This window comes from Agelaius tricolor, unplaced genomic scaffold (assembly GCF_023055355.1).
Source record: "Agelaius tricolor isolate 1412-34295 unplaced genomic scaffold, bAgeTri1.0.p SCAF_146, whole genome shotgun sequence".
Classification (NCBI taxonomy): Eukaryota; Metazoa; Chordata; class Aves; order Passeriformes; family Icteridae; genus Agelaius; species Agelaius tricolor.
Genome location: NW_027269406.1, coordinates 121,464 through 143,080, shown reverse-complemented (window position 1 = coordinate 143,080; position 21,617 = coordinate 121,464). Strand labels below are relative to the sequence as shown.

The window sequence follows — 21,617 nt, the reverse complement described above, 5'->3', positions numbered from 1 at the left end:
TTTGGGGTTTTTTTGGTTTTTTGGGGTTTTTGGGGTTTTTTTGGGGTTTTTGGGGTTTGGGATTGAGGGATTTGGAGATTGGGGTTTGGGGAATTTGGGGTTTGGAATTGGGGAATTTGGGGGTCCCAAGGAACGGCTCAAGGGGATGAGCCTGGAAGGTGGGAATGGGGTTTGGGGTTTTTGGGGGTTTTTTTGGGTTTTTTTTTTGGGTTTTTGGGGTTTTTGGGGGTTTTTGGGGTTTTTTGGGGTTTTTTTTGGGGTTTTTTGGGGTTTGGGTTTAGGGTCTGAGATTGAGGGATTTGGAGATTGGGCTTTAGGGGATTTAGGATTTGGGGTTTTGGGATTTCTGTGAGTTTTGTGGGGTTTTGTGGGTCTCTGTCGGGTTTTTAGGGGTCTTTTTGGTTTTTTTGGTGTTTCTATGAATTCTCTTCTATTTCCCCCGGGTTTTTTGGGATTTTGGGGTTTTTTTTTTGTTTTTTTGGTTTTCTATGAATTCTCTGCAATTTCTCCCGGGTTTTTTGGCATTTTTGGGGTTTTTCGGGATTTCTGGGTTTTCTATGAATTCTCTTCTATTTCCCCCGGGTTTTTTTGGGATTTTTGGGATTTCTCGGTTTTCTATGAATTCTCTTCTATTTCCCCCGGGATTTTTGGGTTTTCTATGAATTCCCTGTGATCTCCCCCGGGTTTTTTTTTGATTTTTGTCATTTTTGGGGTCCCCCTTTGCCCCCAGAGCACTCCCAGGCCCCGGGCACCAACCTGGCGGGGGCGCTGCGTGCCGTGTACGCGCTGCTGGTGCAGCAGGAGCGGGCGGAGCAGCTGCGGGGGCTGCGGCCAGCCCCGGTCACCAACAGCACCCGGCACGTCATCGTCATCATGAGTGATGGTGGGAGCCAAAAACCAACCTGGGACCCCAAAAAACGGCCCTGGGACCCCAAAAAACCCCAAAAACCACCCCAAAAACCCCAAAAACCCCAAAAACCACCCCCCAAAACCCCAAAAACCCCAAAAACCACCCCCAAAAAACCCCCCCGGTCACCAACAGCACCCGGCACGTCATCGTCATCATGAGTGATGGTGGGAGCCAAAAACCGACCTGGGACCCCCAAAAACGGCCCTGGGACCCCAAAAAACCCCAAAAACCACCCCCAAAAACCCCAAAAACCCCAAAAACCACCCCCAAAAACCCCAAAAACCCCAAAAACCACCCCCAAAAACCCCAAAAACCACCCCGAAAAACCCCAAAAACCCCAAAATCCAACCCTGGAACCCCCCGGTCACCAACAGCACCCGGCACGTCATCGTCATCATGAGTGATGGTGGGAGCCAAAAACCAACCTGGGACCCCAAAAAACGGCCCTGGGACCCCAAAAAACCCCAAAAACCACCCCCAAAAACCCCAAAACCCACCCCAAAAACCCCAAAAAACCCCAAAATCCAGCCCCGGTCACCAACAGCACCCGGCACGTCATCGTCATCATGAGTGATGGTGGGAGCCAAAAACCAACCTGGGACCCCAAAAACAGCCCTGGGACCCCAAAAAAACCCCAAAAACCACCCCCAAAAACCCCAAAATCCAACCCTGGAACCCCAAAAACCACCCCCAAAAACCCCAAAATCCCCCCCGGTCACCAACAGCACCCGGCACGTCATCGTCATCATGAGCGATGGTGGGAGCCAAAAACTGCCCTGGGACCCCAAAAATCGGCCCTGGGACCCCAAAAAACCCCCAAAACCACCCCCAAAAACCCCAAAAACTCCAAAAACCACCCCCAAAAACCCCAAAAAACCCCAAAATCCAACCCTGGAACCCCCAAAACCCCCCAAAACCAACCCTGGGACCCCAAAAATCTCCCTGGGAGCCCCAAAATCCTCCCTGAACCCCCCACAGGAACCCCAAAATCCCCCCTTGAATTCTCCTCCAGGAGCCCCAAAATGCCCCCTGGAACCCCCAAATTCCCCTTGGGACCCCCCAAAATCCCCCCAGGACCCCCCAATCCCCTTGGGAACCCCCAAATCCCCTTGGGACCCCCAAAATCCCCCCTGGGATCCCCCAAATTCCCCCAGATCCCACCTGGGGCTCCCAAATTCCCCTTGGGACCCCCCCCCCAAACCCCCCCTGAGCCCCCCCAGGACCCCCCCAATGCCCCCCAAATCCCCCCTAGAACCCCCAAAATCCCCCCCTGAGCCCCCAAATCTCCCCCAGGATCCCCCAAATCCCCCCAGGATCCCCCCAATCCCCCCCTGAGCCCCCCAATTCCCCCCAAAGCCCCCCAGGACCCCCCAAATCCCCCCCTGAGCCCCCCCTGTGCCCCCCAGGCCGTGCCAACATGGGGGGGTCCCCGGTGCCCGTCCTGCACCAGATCCGGGAACTGCTGAGCATCGGGAGAGACCCCCGGGACCCCCGCGAGGAGTTCCTGGGTGGGACTGGGGGGATTTGGGGGGGATTTGGGGGGGGTTTGGGGGGATTGGGCGGATTTGGGGGGGATTTGGGGGGATTTGGGGGGAATTTGGGGGGATTTGGGGGAATTTGGGGGGATTTGGGAGATCCTGGGTGGGATTTGGGGGATTTGGGGAGTCCTGGGGGGATTGGGGGGGGATTTGGAGGGATTGGGGGGATTTGGGGGGGATTTGGGGGGATTTGGAGGGATTTGGGGGGGACTGGGGGGATTTGGGGGGTTTGGGGGGTCCTGGGGGGTTTGGGGGCGATTTGGGGGGGATTAGGGGGGTCATGGGGGGGGAATTGGGGGGATTTGGGGGGGAATTGGGGGGATTTGGGGAGGATTTGGGGGGATTTGGGGGGTCCTGGGGGGATTTGGGGGGGATTGGGGGCATTTGGGGGGATTTGGGGAATTTGGGGGGAGATTTGGGGGGGTTTGGGGGGATTTGGGGGATCATGGAAGGAATTTTGGGGGATCCTGGGTGGGGCCTGGGGGAATTTGGGGGAGATTTTGGGGGGTCCTGGGGGAATTTAGGATATTTTGGGCCGGTTTTGGGGCCAGTTTGGGGCTGGTTTCGGGCCTGGTCTTGAGGCTGTTTTGGGGCTGTTTTGGGGTGTTTTAGGGTTGGTTTTGGGGCTGGTTTTGAGGTGTTCTGGGGCTGTTTTTGGGGGTGTTTTGGGTCGGTTTTGGGGCTGGTTTGGGGCTGTTTTTGGGGTGTTTCAGGCTGGTTTTGGGGCTGTTTTTGGGGCAGGTTTTGGGGCTGTTTTTGAGGTGTTTTTTGGGCTGTTTTGGGGGCTGGTTTGGGGCTGTTTTTGGGGCTCATTTTGAGGTGTTTTGGGGCTGGTTTTGGGGCTGGTTTTGGGCCTGGTTTTGAGGTGTTTTGGGGTTGGTGTTGGGGCTGTTTTTGAGGCTGTTTTGGGGCTGTTTTTGGGGTGTTTCGGGCCGGTTTTGAGATGTTTTGGGCCTGGTTTGGGCCTGGTTTTGGGCCTGGTTTTGGGGCTGGTTTCAGGTTGGTTTTGGGGCTGTTTTTGGGGCTGGTTTCGGGCTGTTTTTGGGGCTGGTTTCGGGCCGGTTTTGAGGCGTTTTTGGGGCTGTTTTTGGGGCTGTTTTTGGGGTTGTTTTTTGGGGTGTTTTGGGCTGGTTTTGGGGCTGTTTTGGGGGCTGATTTTGGGGTGTTCTGGGGCTGGTTTTGGGGCTGTTTTGGGGCTGTTTTCAGGCCGGTTTTAAGGCGTTTTGGGCCTGGTTTTGAGGTGTTTTGGGCCAGTTTTGGGGTTGGTTTTGAGGTGTTTTGGGGCTGTTTTTGGGGTGTTTTTTGGGCTGTTTTTGGGGCTGGTTTTTGGGGGTGTTTTGGGCCAGTTTTGAGGTTGGTTTTGAGGCGTTTTTTGGGCTGTTTTTGAGGCGTTTTGGGGCTGGTTTTGGGGCTGGTTTTGGGGTTGTTTTGGGGCTGTTTTTGGGGTGTTTCGGGCCAGTTTTGGGGTTGGTTTTGAGGCGTTTTTTGGGCTGCCCTGACCCCCTCTCCCCCTCCCCAGACGTTTACACCTTCGGGCTGGGCCTGGACCATGACAAAACTCTGCTGAACGACCTGGCCTCGAAAAAGGACGGGGAGACGCACACGTTCTACCTGAGGGACGTCAAGGACCTGGAGAGGGTGTTCCACAGCATGATCGGTACCTGGCACCCCAAAAACACCCCAAAAAACCCCAAAAACCTGCCCAGAAACACCAAAAAACCCCAAAAAAACCACCAAAAAACCAAAAAACCTGCCCAGAAACACCAAAAAACCCCAAAAACCACCCCAGAAACACCAAAAAAACCCCAAAAACCCCAAAAAACCTGCCCAGAAACACCAAAAACCCAAAAAAACCACCAAAAAACCAAAAAAACCACTCCAGAAACACCAAAAACCCCCCAAAAAAACACCCCAAAAACCCCAAAAAACCTGCCCAGAAACACCAAAAATCCCCAAAAAACCACCCCAAAAACCCCAAAAAACCACCCCAGAAACACCAAAAAACCCCAAAAACCACCCCAGAAACACCAAAAAAAACCACCCAAAAAACACCCCAAAAACCCAAAAAAACCTGCCCAGAAACACCAAAAAAACAAAAAAATCACCCCAAAAACCCCAAAAAGCACCCCCAAAAAACCCCAAAATCCACCCCACAAATCCACAAAAACCACCCCAAAAAAAAACCGCAAAAAACCCCACCCCAAAAACCCGCAAACCCACCCCAAAACCCCCCAAAAAACCACCCCAAAAAAACCCCCAAACAATCCAAAAAAACACCCACAAACCACCCCCAAAAAACCCCAAAATCCGCCCCAAAAACCCCCAAAAAACCCCTCAAATTACCCCAAAAACCCCCCAGAACTCCACCAAAAATCCCCCCAAAAATCCCCAAAAATGCCCCAAATCCCCTAAAAATAACCCCAAAAAAACCCCAAAAAATCCCAAAAAAATCCCAAAAATCCCCAAAAGTCCCCAAAACTTCCAGAAACCCCCAAAAACCCCAAAACGGCCCCAAATTTTGGCAGACGAGAGCTCCACGCTGGGGCTGTGCGGGGTCAGCCTGGAGTTCAAGCCCGACGTGGATCCGCCCCCGAGCCCCTGGGAGCAAAACCCGTGGGAGGTGACGGTGACGGTGACGGTGAGAGGGGACACACCTGGGACATACCTGGGGACAGCTGGGGATGCACCTGGGGTACCTGGGGATGCACCTGGGGATGGATGGGGACACCTGGGACATACCTGGGGACACACCTGGGACACACCTGGGGATACATGGGATACACGGGGATACACCTGGGACACACCTGGGGACACACCTGGGGACACCTGGGGATGCACCTGGGGACACACCTGGGATACCTGGGGTACCTGGGACATACCTGGGACACACCTGGGAGACACCTGGGGATGGATGGGGACACCTGGGATACCTGGGGATGGATGGGGACACCTGGGGACACACCTGGGGATGGATGGGGACACGCCTGGGACACACCTGGGGATGGATGGGACACACCTGGGGATGCACCTGGGGACACACCTGGGACATACCTGGGACACACCTGGGGACACACCTGGGATACCTGGGGATGGATGGGGACACACCTGGGGATGGATGGGGACACACCTGGGGACACACCTGGGGACACACCTGGGATACCTGGGGACAGCTGGGGATACATGGGACACACCTGGGGTACCTGGGATACCTGGGATACACCTGGGAACACCTGGGACACCTGGGACACACCTGGGGATGGATGGGGACACGCCTGGGACACACCTGGGGTACCTGGGGATACCTGGGACACACCTGGGGACACCTGGGGGTACCTGGGGAGACACCTGGGATACCTGGGACACTTGGGGACAGCTGGGACACACCTGGGGATACCTGGGGAACACCTGGGCACCCCTGGGCTGTACCTGGGCACACCTGGGCACACCTGGGCACCCCTGGGCTGTACCTGGGCTGTACCTGGGCACCCCTGGGCTGTACCTGGGCACCCCTGGGCACACCTGGGCTGTACCTGGGCTGTACCTGGGGCACACCTGGGCACACCTGGGCACACCTGGGCTGTACCTGGGCACCCCTGGGCTGTACCTGGGCACACCTGGGCTGTACCTGGGGCACACCTGGGCACACCTGGGCACACCTGGGCCGTTTCCCCGTTGCAGAGGTCGGGGCAGGGCACCGAGCGCTGCCAGGGCTCCCTGGTGTCCCCGTACTTTGTGCTGACGGCGGCGCATTGCTTCACCTCCGGGGACGAGGCCAGCGCCATCACCGTGGACATCGGTGGGGACACACCTGGGACACACCTGGGACACACCTGGGGGGGCTGGGGACACCTGGGGACATTGGGGACACCTGGGGGGGCTGGGGACACACCTGGGACACACCTAGGGGGGCTGGGGACACCTGGGGACATTGGGGACACACCTGGGACACACCTGGGACACACCTGGGACACACCTGGGGGGGCTGGGGACACACCTGGGACACACCTGGGACACACCTGGGGGGGCTGGGGACATTGGGGACACCTGGGGCACCGCCCATTGCTTCACCTCCGGGGACGAGGCCAGCGCCATCACCGTGGACATCGGTGGGGACACACCTGGGGACACCTGGGACACACCTGGGATACCTGGGGGGGCTGGGGACACACCTGGGGACATTGGGGACACCTGGGGACAGCTGGGATACCTGGGGATACACCTGGGGACACACCTGGGGACACACCTGGGATACCTGGGGACATTGGGGACACACCTGGGACACACCTGGGGGGGCTGGGGACACACCTGGGGACATCCCTGAATGTGCTGGGGACACCTGGGATACCTGGGGACACCTGGGGGGGGGGGACACCTGCACCCCGAGTTCAGCCCCGGGGGGGTTTGGGGATTTTTGGAGGTTCCTGGGGTGGGTTTGGGGGCATTTGAGGGAATTTGGGGGTTCCTGGGGGTGTTTGGGGGTGTTTGGGGGTTCCTGGGGGTGGTTTGGGGGTTCCTGGGGTGGGTTTGGAGGCATTTGAGGGAATTTGGGGGTTCCTTGGGGTGGTTTGGGGGATCCTGGGGGTGTTTGGGGGTTCCTGGGGTGGGTTTGGGGGCATTTGAAGGATCCCGGGGGCGGTTTTGGGGTCTCAGGGCGTTTTTGGGGATCCCGGGGGCGGTTTTGGGGTCTCAGGGCATTTTTGGGGACCCCCCCAGGCCCCCGGGAGCACCGGGGGGTGCGGGGGCTGTTCCTGCACCCCGAGTTCAGCCCCGGCTCCCGCCGGGACCGCGGCGTCCCCGAGTTCTACGACTTCGACGTGGCCCTGGTGCAGCTGGACCGGGAAGTGAAGCCCAGCAGGAGCCACCGGTGAGGGGCTGGGGGGTTTGGGGGGATTTGGGGGGATTTGGGGGGGATTTGGGGGGTCCTGGGGGAGATTTGAGGGGATTTGGGGGGGTTTGGGGGGGTCTTGGGGGGATTTGGGGGAGATTTGGGGTGGTCCTGGGGGGATTTGGTTGGGCCTGGGTAGGGCTGGGGGGATCTGGGGGGTCCTGGGTGGGTCCTGGGGGGGTTTGGGCGAGATTTGGGGGGTCCTGGGGGGTCCTGGGTGGGTCCTGGGGGGGTTTGGGGGGGGATTTGTGGGAGATATTGGGGGTCCTGAGGGGTCCTGGGTGGATTTGAGGGGATTTGGGGGGGGTCTTGGGGGGATTCAGGGGAGATTTGGGAGGTCCTGGGGGGATTTGGTGGGGCCTAAGTGGATTTGGGGGAAATTTAGGGGGTCCTGGGTGGGGCCTGGGGGGATTTGAGGGGATTTGGGGGGTCCTGGGTGGTTCCTGGGGTGATCCGGGGGGTCCCGGGGGTGTTTTTGGGGTGATCCGGGGGGCCCCGGGGGGGTTTTTGGGGTGCTGACCCCCCCTCCCCTTCCCCGTGTCGCCCCCAGCCCCATTTGCATCCCCTGCACCGAGGGCGCCGCGCGGGCGCTGAGGCTGCCGGAGAGGAGCTCCTGCAAGGACCAGCGTGAGAGACCCCCGGGACCCCCAAATCAGCCCCCAGGGACCCCCAAATCAACCCCCTGGGACCCCCAAATCAACACAGGGAACCCCAAATCAGCCCCCCGGGACCCCCAAATCAACCCCCTGGGACCCCCAGATCAACCCCCAGGGACCCCCAAATCAACCCCCAAATCCACACAGGGACCCCCAAATCAACCCCCAGGGACCCCCAAATCAACCCCTGGGACCCCCAAATCCACACAGGGACCCCCAAAATCTACCCAGGGACCCCCAAATCCACCTGGGAACCCCCAAATCCACCCCCAAATCAACACAGGGACCCCCAAATCAACCCCCAGGGACCCTCAAATCCACCTGGGAACCCCAAATCAACCCCCAAATCCACCCGGGACCCCCCAAATCCCCCCCCAAATCCACACAGGGACCCCCAGATTCACCCAGGGACCCCCAAATCCACCCCCAAATCCCCCCCGGGACCCCCAAATCCCCCCCGGGACCCCCAGATTCACCCAGGGACCCCCTGGACCCCTCCTGGGATTCCCTAAAACCCCCCGGGACCCCCACCCTGAGACTTCCATGGAGCCCCCCCCCCCCCAAAACCACCCCAGGAACCCCCACGAGACCCCTGGGACCCCCACCCTGAGACCCCCAGGACCCCTCAAACCCCCCCAGGGACCCCCTGGGACCCCCCCAAATCCCCCCAGGGACCCCCTGAGCCCCCCAGGGACCCCCGGTGAGCCAAACAGGGCCCCCCCCCCCAAACCCCCCCAAAACCATCCCAAGACCCTCCTGCCCCCCAGTGCCCTGTGACCCCTGGGTGACCCCTGGGTGACCCCGTGACCCCTGTGTGACCCCGTGACCCCCGTGTGACCCCTGTGTGACCCCCCCGTGCCCCCCAGGCCGGCTGCTGCTGCCCCCCAAGAACGTTGAGGCGTTTTTCCTGCACCCGCCCAGCCCCGAGAGGCTGCAGCGCCAGCGGGTCCTGCTCAAGCTGGGCGACCAGGTCTGTCCGTCTGTCCCACCGCCACCGTGTCCGTCTGTCCCTTCCCGTGTCTGTTTGTCCCTTCCCGTGTCCGTCTGTCCCACTGCCACCGTGTCCGTCTGTCCCTTCCCACTGTGTCCATCTGTCCCTTCCTGTGTCTGTTTGTTCCCTCCCGTGTCCGTCTGTCCCTTCCCCGTCTCCGTCTGTCCCTCACTCCGTGTCTGTCTGTCCTTTCCCGTGTCCATCTGTCCCTCACTCCGTGTCTGTTTGTCCTTTCCCGTGTCCGTCTGTCCCCTCGCCGTGTCCGTCTGTCCCTCCCCACCGCCACCGTGTCCATCTGTTCCCTCCTCGTGTCCGTCTGTCCCTTCCCCCTGTGTCCGTCTGTCCCTCCCGTGTCTGTTTGTCCCCTCCCTGTGTCCGTCTGTCCTCTCCCCGTGTCCGTCATCTCCCATGTCCATCTGTCCCGTGTCTGTTTGTCCCCCCACCGTGTCTGTCTGTCTACTCCCGTGTCCCCAGTGTCCCCAATGTCCCCTCAATGTCCCCCCAGTGTCCCCAGTGTCCCCAGTGTCCCCAGTGTCCCCATTGTCCCCATTGTCCCCAATCCCCCCCAGTGTCCCCAATGTCCCCCCAGTGACCCCAATCCCCCCCAGTGTCCCCAATGTCCCCAATGTCCCCCCAATGTCCCCAATCCCCCTCAATGTCCCCAATGTCCCCTGTCTGTCCCCAGCGGGGTCCGTGTGAGGCCGACGCCCTCCGTGCCCCCCCCTACGCCAACGTCACCTCCCTGGACGACGTCGTCACCCCCCGGTTCCTGTGCTCGGGGGGCCACGAGCCCCAGGTGGACCCCAACGCCTGCCCCGGTACGTGCGCACCAGTATGGACCAGTATAAACCAGTACGGACCAGTACGGACCAGTATGGACCAGTATGGACCCACACAAACCAGTACAAACCAGTACGGACCAGTACGGACCAGTAAAAACCAGTATAGACCAGTACAGATCAGTATAGACCAGTATAAACCAGTATGGACCAGTACGGACCCACACAAACCAGTACAAACCAGTACAGACCAGTACGGACCAGTACGGACCAGTATAAACCAGTATGGACCAGTATGGACCAGTATAGACCAGTATAGACCCATACAGACCAGTACGGACCAGTATGGACCAGTACGGACCCACACAAACCAGTACAGACCAGTACGGACCAGTATAAACCAGTATGGACCCACACAAACCAGTACAAACCAGTATAAACCAGTATGGACCAGTACGGACCAGTATGGACCAGTACGGACCAGTATGGACCAGTATAAACCCATATGAACCAGTATGGACCAGTAGAGACCAGTACGGACCAGTATGAACCCGTACAAACCAGTACGGACCAGTATAGACCAGTAGGAACTGGTAGGAACCCATACAAACCAGTAGAAACCAGTACAGACCAGTATGAACCAGCCCCTCCCAGTCCCTCCCAGTTTGATCCCAGTTTCCCCCCACAGGTGACTCCGGTGGCCCCGTCGTCGTCACCTGGGGGAAGCGACAGTTCCAGGTGAGGGGGGACTGGGACGGGAACTGGGAGGGACTGGGAGGGACTGGGAGGGACTGGGGGACACTGGGGGGACTGGGAGGGACACTGGGATGGGAACTGGGGGGAACTGGGATGGGAATTGGGAGGGACTGGAAGGGACTGGGGGGACACTGGGGACACTGGGAGGGACTGGGGGACACTGGGATGGGAACTGGGGGGAACTGGGAGGGACTGGGGGGACACTGGGATGGGAATTTGGGGGACACTGGGGACACTGGGGGGACTGGGATGGGAACTGGGACAAACTGCTGGTCCCAGGTGTGGGTGGGGCTGACCCCTGGCTGACCCCGGGTGGGCGTGGTCAGCTCAGGTGTGGTTCCTGTGACCCCTGGGTGACCCCTGGGTGGGCGTTTCCCAGTGTCCCCAGGTGGGCGTGGTCAGCTGGGGCGTGGTCATTGACCCCTGGGTGACCCTGGGTGATCCTGGGTGGGCGTGGTCAGCTGGGGCATGGTCTGTGACCCTTGGGTGACCCTGGGTGATCCTGGGTGGGCGTGGTCAGCTGGGGCGTGGTCATTGGCCCCAGGTGACCCCTGGCTGACCCTGGGTGGGCGTGTCCCTGTGTCCCCAGGTGGGCGTGGTCAGCTCAGGTGTGGTTCCTGTGACCCCTGGGTGACCCTGGGTGGGCGTGGTCAGCTGGGGCGTGGTCATTGGCCCCAGGTGACCCCTGGCTGACCCTGGGTGGGCGTGTCCCTGTGTCCCCAGGTGGGCGTGGTCAGCTGGGGCGTGGTCCCGGTCTGTAAGGAGCGCCCCGCCCGCGCCCCCCGCCCACGCCCGCGATTTCCACATCAACGTCTTCGAGGTCCTGCCCTGGCTGAGGGAGCGGCTGCGCGACGAGGACCTGGGGTTCCTGTCCTGAGGATACTTGGGGACACACCTGGGACACACCTGGGGCACCTGGGGACAGCTGGGACAGCTGGGGACACACCTGGGGTTCCTGTCCTGAGGATACTTGGGGACACCTGGGACACACCTGGGGTTCCTGTCCTAGGGGACACCTGGGGACACCTGGGACACACCTGGGACACACCTGGGGCACCTGGGGACACACCTGGGGACAGCTGGGGACACACCTGGGGTTCCTGTCCTAGGGGACACCTGGGGACAGCTGGGGACAGCTGGGGACACACCTGGGGACAGCTGGGGACACCTGGGACACACCTGGGGTTCCTGTCCTAGGGGACACCTGGGGACACACCTGGGACACACCTGGGGCACCTGGGGACACACCTGGGGACACACCTGGGGACAGCTGGGGACACACCTGGGACACACCTGGGGTTCCTGTCCTAGGGGACACCTGGGGACACACCTGGGATACCTGGGGTTCCTGTCCTAGGGCACCTGGGACACCTGGGGACACCTGGGCACTCCTGGGGCACACCTGGGGACACCTGGGCTTCCTGTCCTGGGGGCACCTGGGGCACCTGGGACACACCTGGGGACACCTGGGCACATCTGGGATCCAACTGGTGGCACCTGGAGCCATCCTGGACACACCTGGGGACACCTGGAACTACCCTGGGGACACCTGGGGACAACTGGAACTGCCCTGGGCACACCTGGGCACACCTGGGCGGATCCCAAACACATCCCAGCTGTCCCTTTCCCCCAGGTGACAATGACCACGTCCTTGTCCCCCCCCAGGTGACAGTAAAGGTGTCTCTGCCCCTCCCCAGGTGACAATGACCATGTCCCTGCCCCCCCCAGGTGACAATAAAGGTGTCCCTGCCCCTCCCCAGGTGACAATAAAGGTGTCCCTGCCCCCCCCAGGTGACAATAAACGTTGTCCTTTTTCACACCAGGTGACACCAGAGGTGTCTTTGTTCTGCCAGGTGACAATAAACGCGTCCCTGCCCCCCCCCCAGGTGACAGTGACCACAGGTGCCAGCCCCAGATGACAGCGACGGTGTCCGTCCGTCTGTCCTTTATTGTCCCCCCAAACAGGCCCATGACAGTGACAGTGTCCGTCTGTCCGTCTGTCCTTTATTGTCCCACAAACAGCCCCAGATGACAGTGACAGCATCCGTCTGTCCGTTTGTCCATCACTGTCCCCCAAACAGGCCCGTGACAGTGACAGTGTCCGTGTGTCTGTCTGACCTTTATTGTGCCCTGAACAGCCCCAGATGACAGTGACAGTGTCTGTGTGTCCGTCTGTCCATGTGTCCGTCACTGCCCCCCGAACAGGCCCATGACAGTGTCCGTGTGTCTGTCCGTGTGTCCGTCTGTCCGTCACTGCCCCCCGAACAGCCCCAGATGACAGTGACAGTGTCCGTGTGTCTGTCCATGTGTCCGTGTGCCTGTCTGTCCGTGTGTCCGTCCGTCACTGCCCCCCGAACAGGCCCATGACAGTGTCTGTGTGTCTGTCTGTGTGTCCGTGTGTCTGTCCGTGTGTCCATGTGTCCATGTGTCTGTCTGTCCATGTGTCCGTCCGTCACTGTCCCCCGAACAGCCCCAGATGACAGTGACAGTGTCCGTGTGTCTGTGTGTCTGTCCATGTGTCCGTGTGTCTGTCCATGTGTCCGTGTGTCTGTCCGTGTGTCCATGTGTCCGTGTGTCCGTCACTGTCCCCCGAACAGCCCCAGATGACAGTGACAGTGTCCGTGTGTCCGTGTGTCTGTCCGTGTGTCCGTGTGTCTGTCTGTCCGTGTGTCCGTCCGTCACTGCCCCCCGAACAGCCCCAGATGACAGTGATAGTGTCTGTCTGTCTGTCTGTCTGTCCGTCACTGCCCCCCGAACAGGCCCATGACAGTGTCCGTGTGTCCGTCCGTCCGTCCGTCCGTGTGTCCGTCACTGTCCCCCGAACAGGTCCTCGTTGTAAACCACCTGGGAGCGCTTGTCCCGGTGCGAGCCCTTGGCGCTGTTCTTCACCGCTGGGGGAGGGGGGGGGGGGCACGGGGTCAGGGGGACCCCCTGGGACCCCCCCAGGACCCCCCAGGACCCCCCAAATTCCCCCCAGATCCCCCCCAAATCTCCCCAGGCTCACCCAGGGAGCCCCAGGATGCCCCAAATCCACCCCAAATCTCCCAGGCCCCCCCCAAATCCCCCCCAAATCCCCCCAGGCTCACCCAGGGAGCCCCAGGATGCCCCAAATGCCCCCCAGATCCCCCCCAGATGCCCCCAGACTCACCCAGGGAGCCCCAGATCCCCCCAGAACCCCCCAAATCCCCCCCAGGATCCCCCCAGACTCACCCAGGACCCCCCAAATCCCCCCAGGCTCACCCAGGGACCCCCAGGACCCCCCATTTTCCCCCCAGCTCACCCAGGGAGCCCCAGGACCCCCCCAGGACCCCCCAAATCCCCCCAGACTCACCCAGGGACCCCCAGGACCCCCCAGATCCCCCCCAGATGCCCCCAGGACCCTCCCAAATCCCCCCAGGACCCCCCAAATCCTTCCCAAATCCCCCCCCAGGCTCACCCAGGGACCCCCAGGACCCCCTAGATCCCCCCAGGACCCCCCAAATCCCCCCCAGTTTCACCCAGGACCCCCCAAATGCCCCCAGGCTCACCCAGGACCCCCCAAATTCCCCCCTCAGATCCCCCCAGGACCCCCAGATCCCCCCATTTTCCCCCAGGCTCACCCAGGGAGCCCCAGGACCCCCAAGGACCCCCCAAATCCCCCCAGGGACCCCCAGGACCCCCCATTTTCCCCCCATTTCCCCCAGGCTCACCCAGGGAGCCCCAGAGGGATTTGCCGGTGGCCGCGTCCAGCAGCGGCTGCTTGCGGGCGATGCTGACCTTGAGCTGCACGTCCTGGACCACGGCCCCGTTCAGCTGGGGGGCACGGGGGGTGGCAAACGGCACAGATCAGGGGCAGAAATGGGCCAAAAATCACAGCCAAAAATGGCACAGATCAGCACAGATCAGAGGCAGAAATCAGCAGAAATCAGAGGCAAAATCGGGCAAAAATTACAGCCAAAAACGGCACAGATCAGAGGCAAAAATGGGCCAAAAATCGGCACAAATCACAGCCAAAAACAGCACAGATCAGAGGCAGAAATAGGCCAAAATTACAGCCAAAAATGGCACAGATCAGCACAGATCAGAGGCAAAAATGGGCCAAAAATCACAGCCCAAAACAGCACAGATCAGAGACAAAAATCAGCCAAAAACCAGCACAGATCAGAGACAGAAATGGGCCAAAAATCACAGCCAAAACCAGCACAGATCAGCACAGATCAGAGGCAGAAATCACAGCCAAAAACCGGCCAAAAATCAGCCAAAAACAGCACAGATCAGCACAGATCAGAGGCAAAAATGGGCCAAAAATCGGCACAAATCACACCCCAAAACAGCACAGATCAGAGCCAAAAATCAGCCAAAAATCAGCCCAAATCCCACCCAAAATCCAGCCCAAACCCCACCCGAACCCCCCCAAACCCCCCCAGAGCCCCCAGCCCCACCTCGGCCATGGCCTGGTCGGCCGATTCCATCTTCTCAAAGGTGACAAAGGCGCAGCTGGGGACAGACGGACACGGGGGTGGGGCCGCGGCAGGACACGCCCACGCAGGGCATGGCCACGCCCCCACAGCGGCAGCACCGCCCACTTTGGTCACACCCACCTGCGGCCCCACCCAAGTTTAGCTCCACCCCAACCCTGCCCCACCCCATTTAGCTCCTCCCACATGTGACACCGCCCACTTTAGCTCCTCCCATTAGTAACCACACACACATTGAGCTCCACCCCAACCCTGCCCCACCCCATTTAGCTCCTCCCACATGACACAGCCCATTTTAGCTCCTCCCATTAATAACCACACCCACATTTAGCTCCACCCCAACCCTGCCCCACCCCGTTTAGCTCCTCCCACATGACACCGCCCATTTTAGCTCCTCCCATTAGTAACCACACCCACATCTAGCTCCACCCCAACCCTGTCCCACCCCATTTAGCTCCTCCCACATGACACAGCCCACTTTAGCCCCTCCCATTAGTGACCACACCCAAGCTTAGCTCCACCCCAACCCTGCCCCACCCCATTTAGCTCCTCCCACATGCAACCCCACCCATTTTAGCCCCTCCCATTAGTGACCACACCCACACTTAGCTCCACCCATGCTCATAACTCCACCCACTTAGCCCCACCCTTGTGCCCCACCCTCCCATGCCCCACCCACTTGCGGGGCGTGTCCATGGAGAGAGCAATGATGTCACCAGTGACCCCACCCACCCAAAGCCCCACCCACTTGTGGGGCGTGTCCATGGAGAGGTCGATGATGTCACCCACGGCCCCGCCCCCCAAAGCCACGCCCCCAGCCCCACCCACTTACGGGGCGTGTCCATGGAGAGGTCGATGATGTCACCCACGGCCCCACCCACCCAAAGCCACGCCCCCAGCCCCACCCACTTGCGGGGCGTGTCCATGGAGAGGTCGATGATGGCGCCGAAGGGGCCGAAGGCTCCGCGCAGCAGCTCCGGGCTCAGCTCGGCCCCGTGCACGTACAGAGTGTTCCCCTTGCGGGGGGGGCGGCGCTCGGGGAACGAGTCCGACCCTGGGGGGGGCACGGGGAGAGACCCCCGGGGATGGGGAGGGGGCACGGGAATGGGGAGAGACCCCTGGGATTGGGGAGGGGGCACGGGATTGGGGAGGGGGCACGGGATTGGGGAGATGGGGAGAAACCCCTGGGAATGGGGAGAGACCCCCGGGGATGGGGAGGGACCCCCGGGGATGGGGAGGGGGCACGGGATTGGGGACATGGAATGGGGAGAGACCCCCGGGATTGGGGAGAGACCCCTGGGAATGGGGACATTGAATGGGGAGAGACCCCCGGGAATGGGGAGAGACCCCTGGGATTGGGGAGGGGGCACGGGATTGGGGACATGGAATGGGGAGAGACCCCCGGGATTGGGGAGAGACCCCCGGGAATGGGGAGAGACCCCTGCGGATGGGGAGGGACCCCTGGGATTGGGGAGGGGGCACGGGATTGGGGAGATGGGGAGGGACCCCCGGGATTGGGGAGAGACCCCTGGGGATGGGGAGATGGAATGGGGAGAGACCCCCAGAAATGGGGAGAGACCCCTGGGATTGGGGAGATGGGGAGGGACCCCCGGGATTGGGGAGAGACCCCCGGGATTGGGGACATGGAACAGGGACAGACCCCTGGGATTGGGACCCTGACCCAAAACCAGGGACAGACCCCCCAGGACCCCCCAAGCACCCCCAGACCCCCCCCCCAAGAGGTTTTAAGACACCTCCCCATTTCAGGACCCCTCCCAGGGTTTCAGGACCCTCCCCATTTCAGGACCCTCCCCATATTTCAGGACCCCCCATATTTAACCCCTCGTACTGCGGAAGGCGCCCTCGCTGCGCTCCCAGGGTTTCAGGACCCTCCCCATTTCAGGACCCCTCCCCATATTTCAGGACCCCTCCCCATATTTCAGGACCCCCCATTTTAACCCCTCGTACTCCAGAATGTGCCCTCGCTGCGCTCCCAGGGTTTCAGGAGCCCCCTCCCCGTATTTAACCCCTCGTACTCCGGAATGTGCCCTCGCTGCGCTCCCAGGGTTTCAGGACCCCTCCCCATTTCAGGACCGCCCCCTCCCCATTTTAACCCCTCGTACTCCGGAATGTGCCCTCGCTGCGCTCCCAGGACCCCTCCCCATATTTAACCCCTCGTACTCCGGAATGTGCCCTCGCTGCGCTCCCGCCGCTCCTCGGCCTCGGCCTCGGGCTCCCACTCCAGGCGCCGCTCCCCCCGCTCCGGGGGCTCCCCCCGCGCCCCCCCCTCGGGCTCCCGCAGCCGCTCGCTGGCGCTGACAAAGCTGGGGGGGGCACGGGGGGTCAGGGGGACCCCAAAGCACCGGGGGGACCCCAAAAAAACCCCGGGGAGACCCCAAAGCACCGGGGAGTCCCCAAAGCCCCGAGGGAATCCCCAAAACCCCGGGGAGACCCCAAAGCACCGGGGAGACCCCAAAACCCCAGGGGAGACCCCAAAGCACCGGGGAGACCCCAAAAAAACCCCGGGGAGACCCCAAAATCCCGAGGGAATCCCCAAAAACCCGTGGGAATCCCCAAAACCCCGGGGAGACCCCAAAACCCTGGGGAGACCCCAAAGCCCCAGAGGGGAGCCCCAAAGCCCTGGGGGGACCCCAGACCCACAAAGGAGGACCCCAAAACCCCAGGAGGGACCCCAAAGCCCACCTGGGGGAAACCCAGACCCACACAAGAGGACCCCAGCCCCACAAAGGGGGGGACCCCAGCCCCACATGAAGGAACCCAGCCCCACATTGGGGCACCCCAGCCCCACACAAGGACCCCAGCCCCACATGGAGGACCCCAAAACCTACTGGGGGCACCCCAGACCCACATGGAGGAACCCAGATGAACACAAGGACCCCAGACCCACAAAGGGGGACCCCAAAACCCCACAAAGGTGGACCCCAGCCCCACACAGGGGGACCCCAGCCCCACATTGGGGGACCCCAGCCCTACACAAGGACCCCAGCCCCACATTGGGGGACCCCAGCCCCACACAAGGACCCCAGCCCCACATTGGGGGAACCCAGCCCCACACAAGGACCCCAGCCCCACAAAGGGGGACCCCAGCCCCACAAAGGGGGACCCCAGCCCCACATGGGGGACCCCAGCCCCACACAAGGACCCCAGCCCCACACAAGGACCCCAGCCCCACATTGGGGGACCCCAGCCCCACATTGGGGGACCCCAGCCCCACACAAGGACCCCAGCCCCACATTGGGGGTCCCACCCACCTCTCATAGAGCGATTTCCTCTGGGGCCGGCGCGACTGTGGGGGGGGACACACAGCGTTATTGGGGGGGGGGTCCCGGCCTCGGGGCTCCCCCCAATCAAAGGGGGGGCTCCCCCCACCCCAACAGCCCCCTCCCCCAATTTGGGGGTCGGTACCTCCTGGGAGTCGTCGTCGGGCCGAGACGCTGCGCTGGAAGGGCTGGAAGGTGGGGGTGGGGCCCTTCTCGGGGTCCTGGGGGGGGCACGGAGGGGTGAGGGGGGTCCCCAATGCCCCCCCCCGAGGGGCTTGGGGGTGATGGGAAGGGGGATCCAAAATCCTGAGGCAGTGGGGAAGGGCTGGGGGGGTCCCAGGGGGGGGTTTGGGGGGTCCCAGGGGGGTTTTTGGGGGTTCTCAGAAGGGTCCTGGAGGGTTTTGGGGGTCCCAGGAAGGTTTATGGGGGTCCCAGAGGGGTTTTAAGGGTCCTAGGAGGCTTTTGGGGGGTCCCAGGAGGGTTTATGGGGGTCCCAGGGGGGTTTTAGGGGTACCAGGGGGGTTTATGGGGAGGTCCCAGGGGAGTTTTGGGGGTCCCAGGATGGTCCTGGGTGTCCCAGGGGGGTTTTCATGGGTTCTCAGAAGTGTTTGGGGGTCCCAGGAGGGTTTTGGGGGGTCCCAGGGGTGTCTTGTGGGGTCCCAGGAAGGTTTTTGGGGGTTCTCAGAAGGGTCCTGGAGGGTTTTGCGAGTCCCAAAGGGGGCTGGGGGTTCCCAGGGGGGTTTTGGGGGGGTGTCCCAGGATGGTTTTGGGGGTTATCAGAAGGGTTTTGGGGGTCCCAGGAGTCCCAGGGGGGGTTTTGGGGGTCCCAGAGGGGTTTTAAGGGTCCCAGGAGGGTTTATGGGGGTCCCAGGAGGGTTTATGGGGGTCCCAGGGGGGTTTTGGGGGTCCCAGTGAGGATTTTGAGTTCCGGGGCGATCCCAGGGGTCCTGAGCAGATCCCGGGGGTCTGGGGGACACCCTGAGGATTTTGGGGGGGGGTCCCATTGCCCCCATCCCCATTTCGGGGTGGGGGGCCTCACCTTGAGCTTGCCCTCGAGGGTCCTGGAGCGTTTGAACCCCGAGTTTTTGTTCTCGGCCTTGATGGCGCTGATGGCGCCGGACTTGACCAAGAGCTTGGCCTGCTCGGTGGCCGTGGCCGTGTCCAGGGGGGGCTGGTCCGACATGGCTGGGGGGGGGGGGTCACAATGGGGGGGTCACCATCACCATGGGGGGGTCAGAATGGGGGGGGTCACCATCACCATGGGGGGGGTCACCATGGGGGGTCATTATGGGAGTCATTATGGGGGGGTTATAATGGGGGGGGTCATTGGAGCTTGGCCTGCTCGGTGGCCGTGGCCGTGTCCAGGGGGGGCTGGTCCGACATGGCTGGGGGGGCACAATGGGGGGGTTATAATGGGGGGGTCACCATGGGGGGTCATTATGGGGGTCATTATGGGGGGGTTATAATGGGGGGGTCATTGGAGCTTGGCCCTGCTCGGTGGCCGTGGCTGTGTCCAGGGGGGGCTGGTCCGACATGGCTGGGGGGGCACAATGGGGGGGTCATAAAGGGGGGGTCATTATGGGGGGGTCACTATGGGGGGGGTCATTATGGGGGTCATTATGGAGGGGGTTATAATGGGGGGTCATTATGGGGGGGGTCATTGGAGCTTGGCCTGCTCGGTGGCCATGGCCGTGTCCAGGGGGGGCTGAGTCCGACATGGCTGGGGGGGGGGCACAATGGGGGGGTCACCATCACCATGGGGGGGTCACAATGGGGGGTCATTATGGGGGGGTCACTATGGGGGGGTCATTGGAGCTTGGCCTGCTCGGTGGCCGTGGCCGTGTCCAGGCGGGGCTGGTCCGACATGGCTGGGGGGGTCAGAATGGGGGGGTCACCATGGGGGGGTCACTATGGGGGTTATTATGGGGGTGTCATTATGGGGGGGGTTACAATGGGGGGGTCATTGGAGCTTTGGCCTGCTCGGTGGCCGTGGCTGTGTCCAGGGGGGCTGGTCCGACATGGCTGGGGGGGGGGGCACAATGGGGGGGTCACCATGGGGGGGTCACTATGGGGGTTATTATGGGGGGTGTCATTATGGGGGGGTTATAATGGGGGGGTCATTATGGGGGGGTCACCATCACTATGGGGAGGTCATTTTGGGAGGGGTCACCATCACTATAGGGGGGGTCTCTATGGGGGGGGTCACCATCACCATGGGGGGGTCACAATGGGGGGGCTCATTTTGGGGGGGTCACCATCACTATGGGGGGGTCATTATGGGGGAGTCACCATCGCCTTGGGGGGGTCATTATGGGGGGGTCACAATGGGGGGGTCACCGTCACCATGAGGGGGGTCACAGTGAGGGGGGGGTAATTTTGGGGGGGGTCACCATCACTGTGGGGGGGCTCATTATGGGGGGGGTCACCATGGGGGGGTTACAGTGAGGAGGGGTCACAGGCCAAAGCATGGAATCCCCCCCCCCCCCCCCCCTCCCAGGAGAGACCCCTCCCCATTTTTCTCACATCGTTTGATGCCCCCCTGGGGCGCTGCCCCCCCCCCGAGCTCTGCTGCTTCTTCAGCGCCAGCAGCGCCTTTTCTGGGGGGGGGGGAAACACAAAAAAAATGGGGGTCAGGGGAGGTGAGACCCCCCCCCCAGGGCACCCCCAGCCTCAAAACCCCACTCAGATCCACAAAAATCCCCCCAAATCCCACTAAAATCCCCCAAATTTCCTCTAAATCCCCGCAAAACTCCCCAGGATCCCACCAGGCCTCCCCAAAATCCCAAATCCCACTAAAATCCCCCCAGAGTGCTCCCCAAATCGCCCAAAATCCCCCCAAAACCCTTCAAACTCCCCAAACTCCCCCAAATGCTCCCAGATCTCCCCGAAATTCCAAATCCCCCCTGAAATCCCCCCTGAAATCCCCCAAAGCCCCCAAATCTCCCCATATCCCCACAAAACCTCCCGAATTTCCCCGAATTTTCCCCCAAAAATCCTCTTCCCCCTCACTCACTTTCTTCCTCAGCTTCGCGAATCGCTTCTGCAGCGCCTCCTCCTCCTCGGTCAGGCCGGGCGGCAGCGTCAGCATGGCCGGGACACCGAAAGCGACACCGGGGGTGGCACCGGGCGGGTCCTGGGGGGATTTGAGGGAATTTTGGGGGTCCCCGCGCGGTTTCCTTGGCAACGCCGCGGGTTCAAGGCGGAAGCGAGCGGCGCCTTCCCACAATGCACCGCCGCGCGCGGAGCCGCTTTCCTATTGGTTAAGGGAGGGGCGAGGCGAGCGCTGATTGGTTGGAAGGAGAAAGGGGCGGGGCTGCGGCGCTGCCGGTGGTTCCGGGTTGGTGTCCGGTATTTCCGGTGGCGG

At 61.7% G+C, this 21,617-nt stretch overlaps 2 protein-coding genes across 2 annotated transcripts; one reads left to right on the top strand and one right to left on the bottom strand.

Moving 5' to 3' along the window:
• Positions 1-624: 624 nt before the first annotated feature.
• CFB (complement factor B) lies at positions 625-11,434 on the top strand (the record flags this gene model as incomplete). Its single annotated transcript, XM_071420524.1, is given in 12 exon segments — positions 625-883; positions 2,317-2,418; positions 3,968-4,105; positions 4,974-5,086; positions 6,127-6,244; positions 7,162-7,312; positions 7,884-7,960; positions 8,856-8,959; positions 9,666-9,798; positions 10,448-10,497; positions 11,239-11,294; positions 11,296-11,434. Coding segments are annotated over 12 exon segments (1,398 nt in total), but the record flags the coding sequence as incomplete, so codon positions are not given.
• Positions 10,278-21,614, bottom strand: NELFE (negative elongation factor complex member E). The gene is given in 15 exon segments (XM_071420526.1): positions 10,278-10,520; positions 10,750-11,374; positions 11,507-11,694; positions 11,855-13,406; positions 14,205-14,307; positions 14,937-14,991; positions 15,882-16,026; positions 17,154-17,296; positions 18,245-18,279; positions 18,399-18,416; positions 18,418-18,474; positions 19,293-19,438; positions 20,777-20,810; positions 20,813-20,850; positions 21,263-21,614. Coding segments are annotated over 12 exon segments (936 nt in total). The 5' UTR covers positions 21,342-21,614; the 3' UTR covers positions 10,278-10,520; positions 10,750-11,374; positions 11,507-11,694; positions 11,855-13,323.
• Positions 21,615-21,617: the final 3 nt, after the last annotated feature.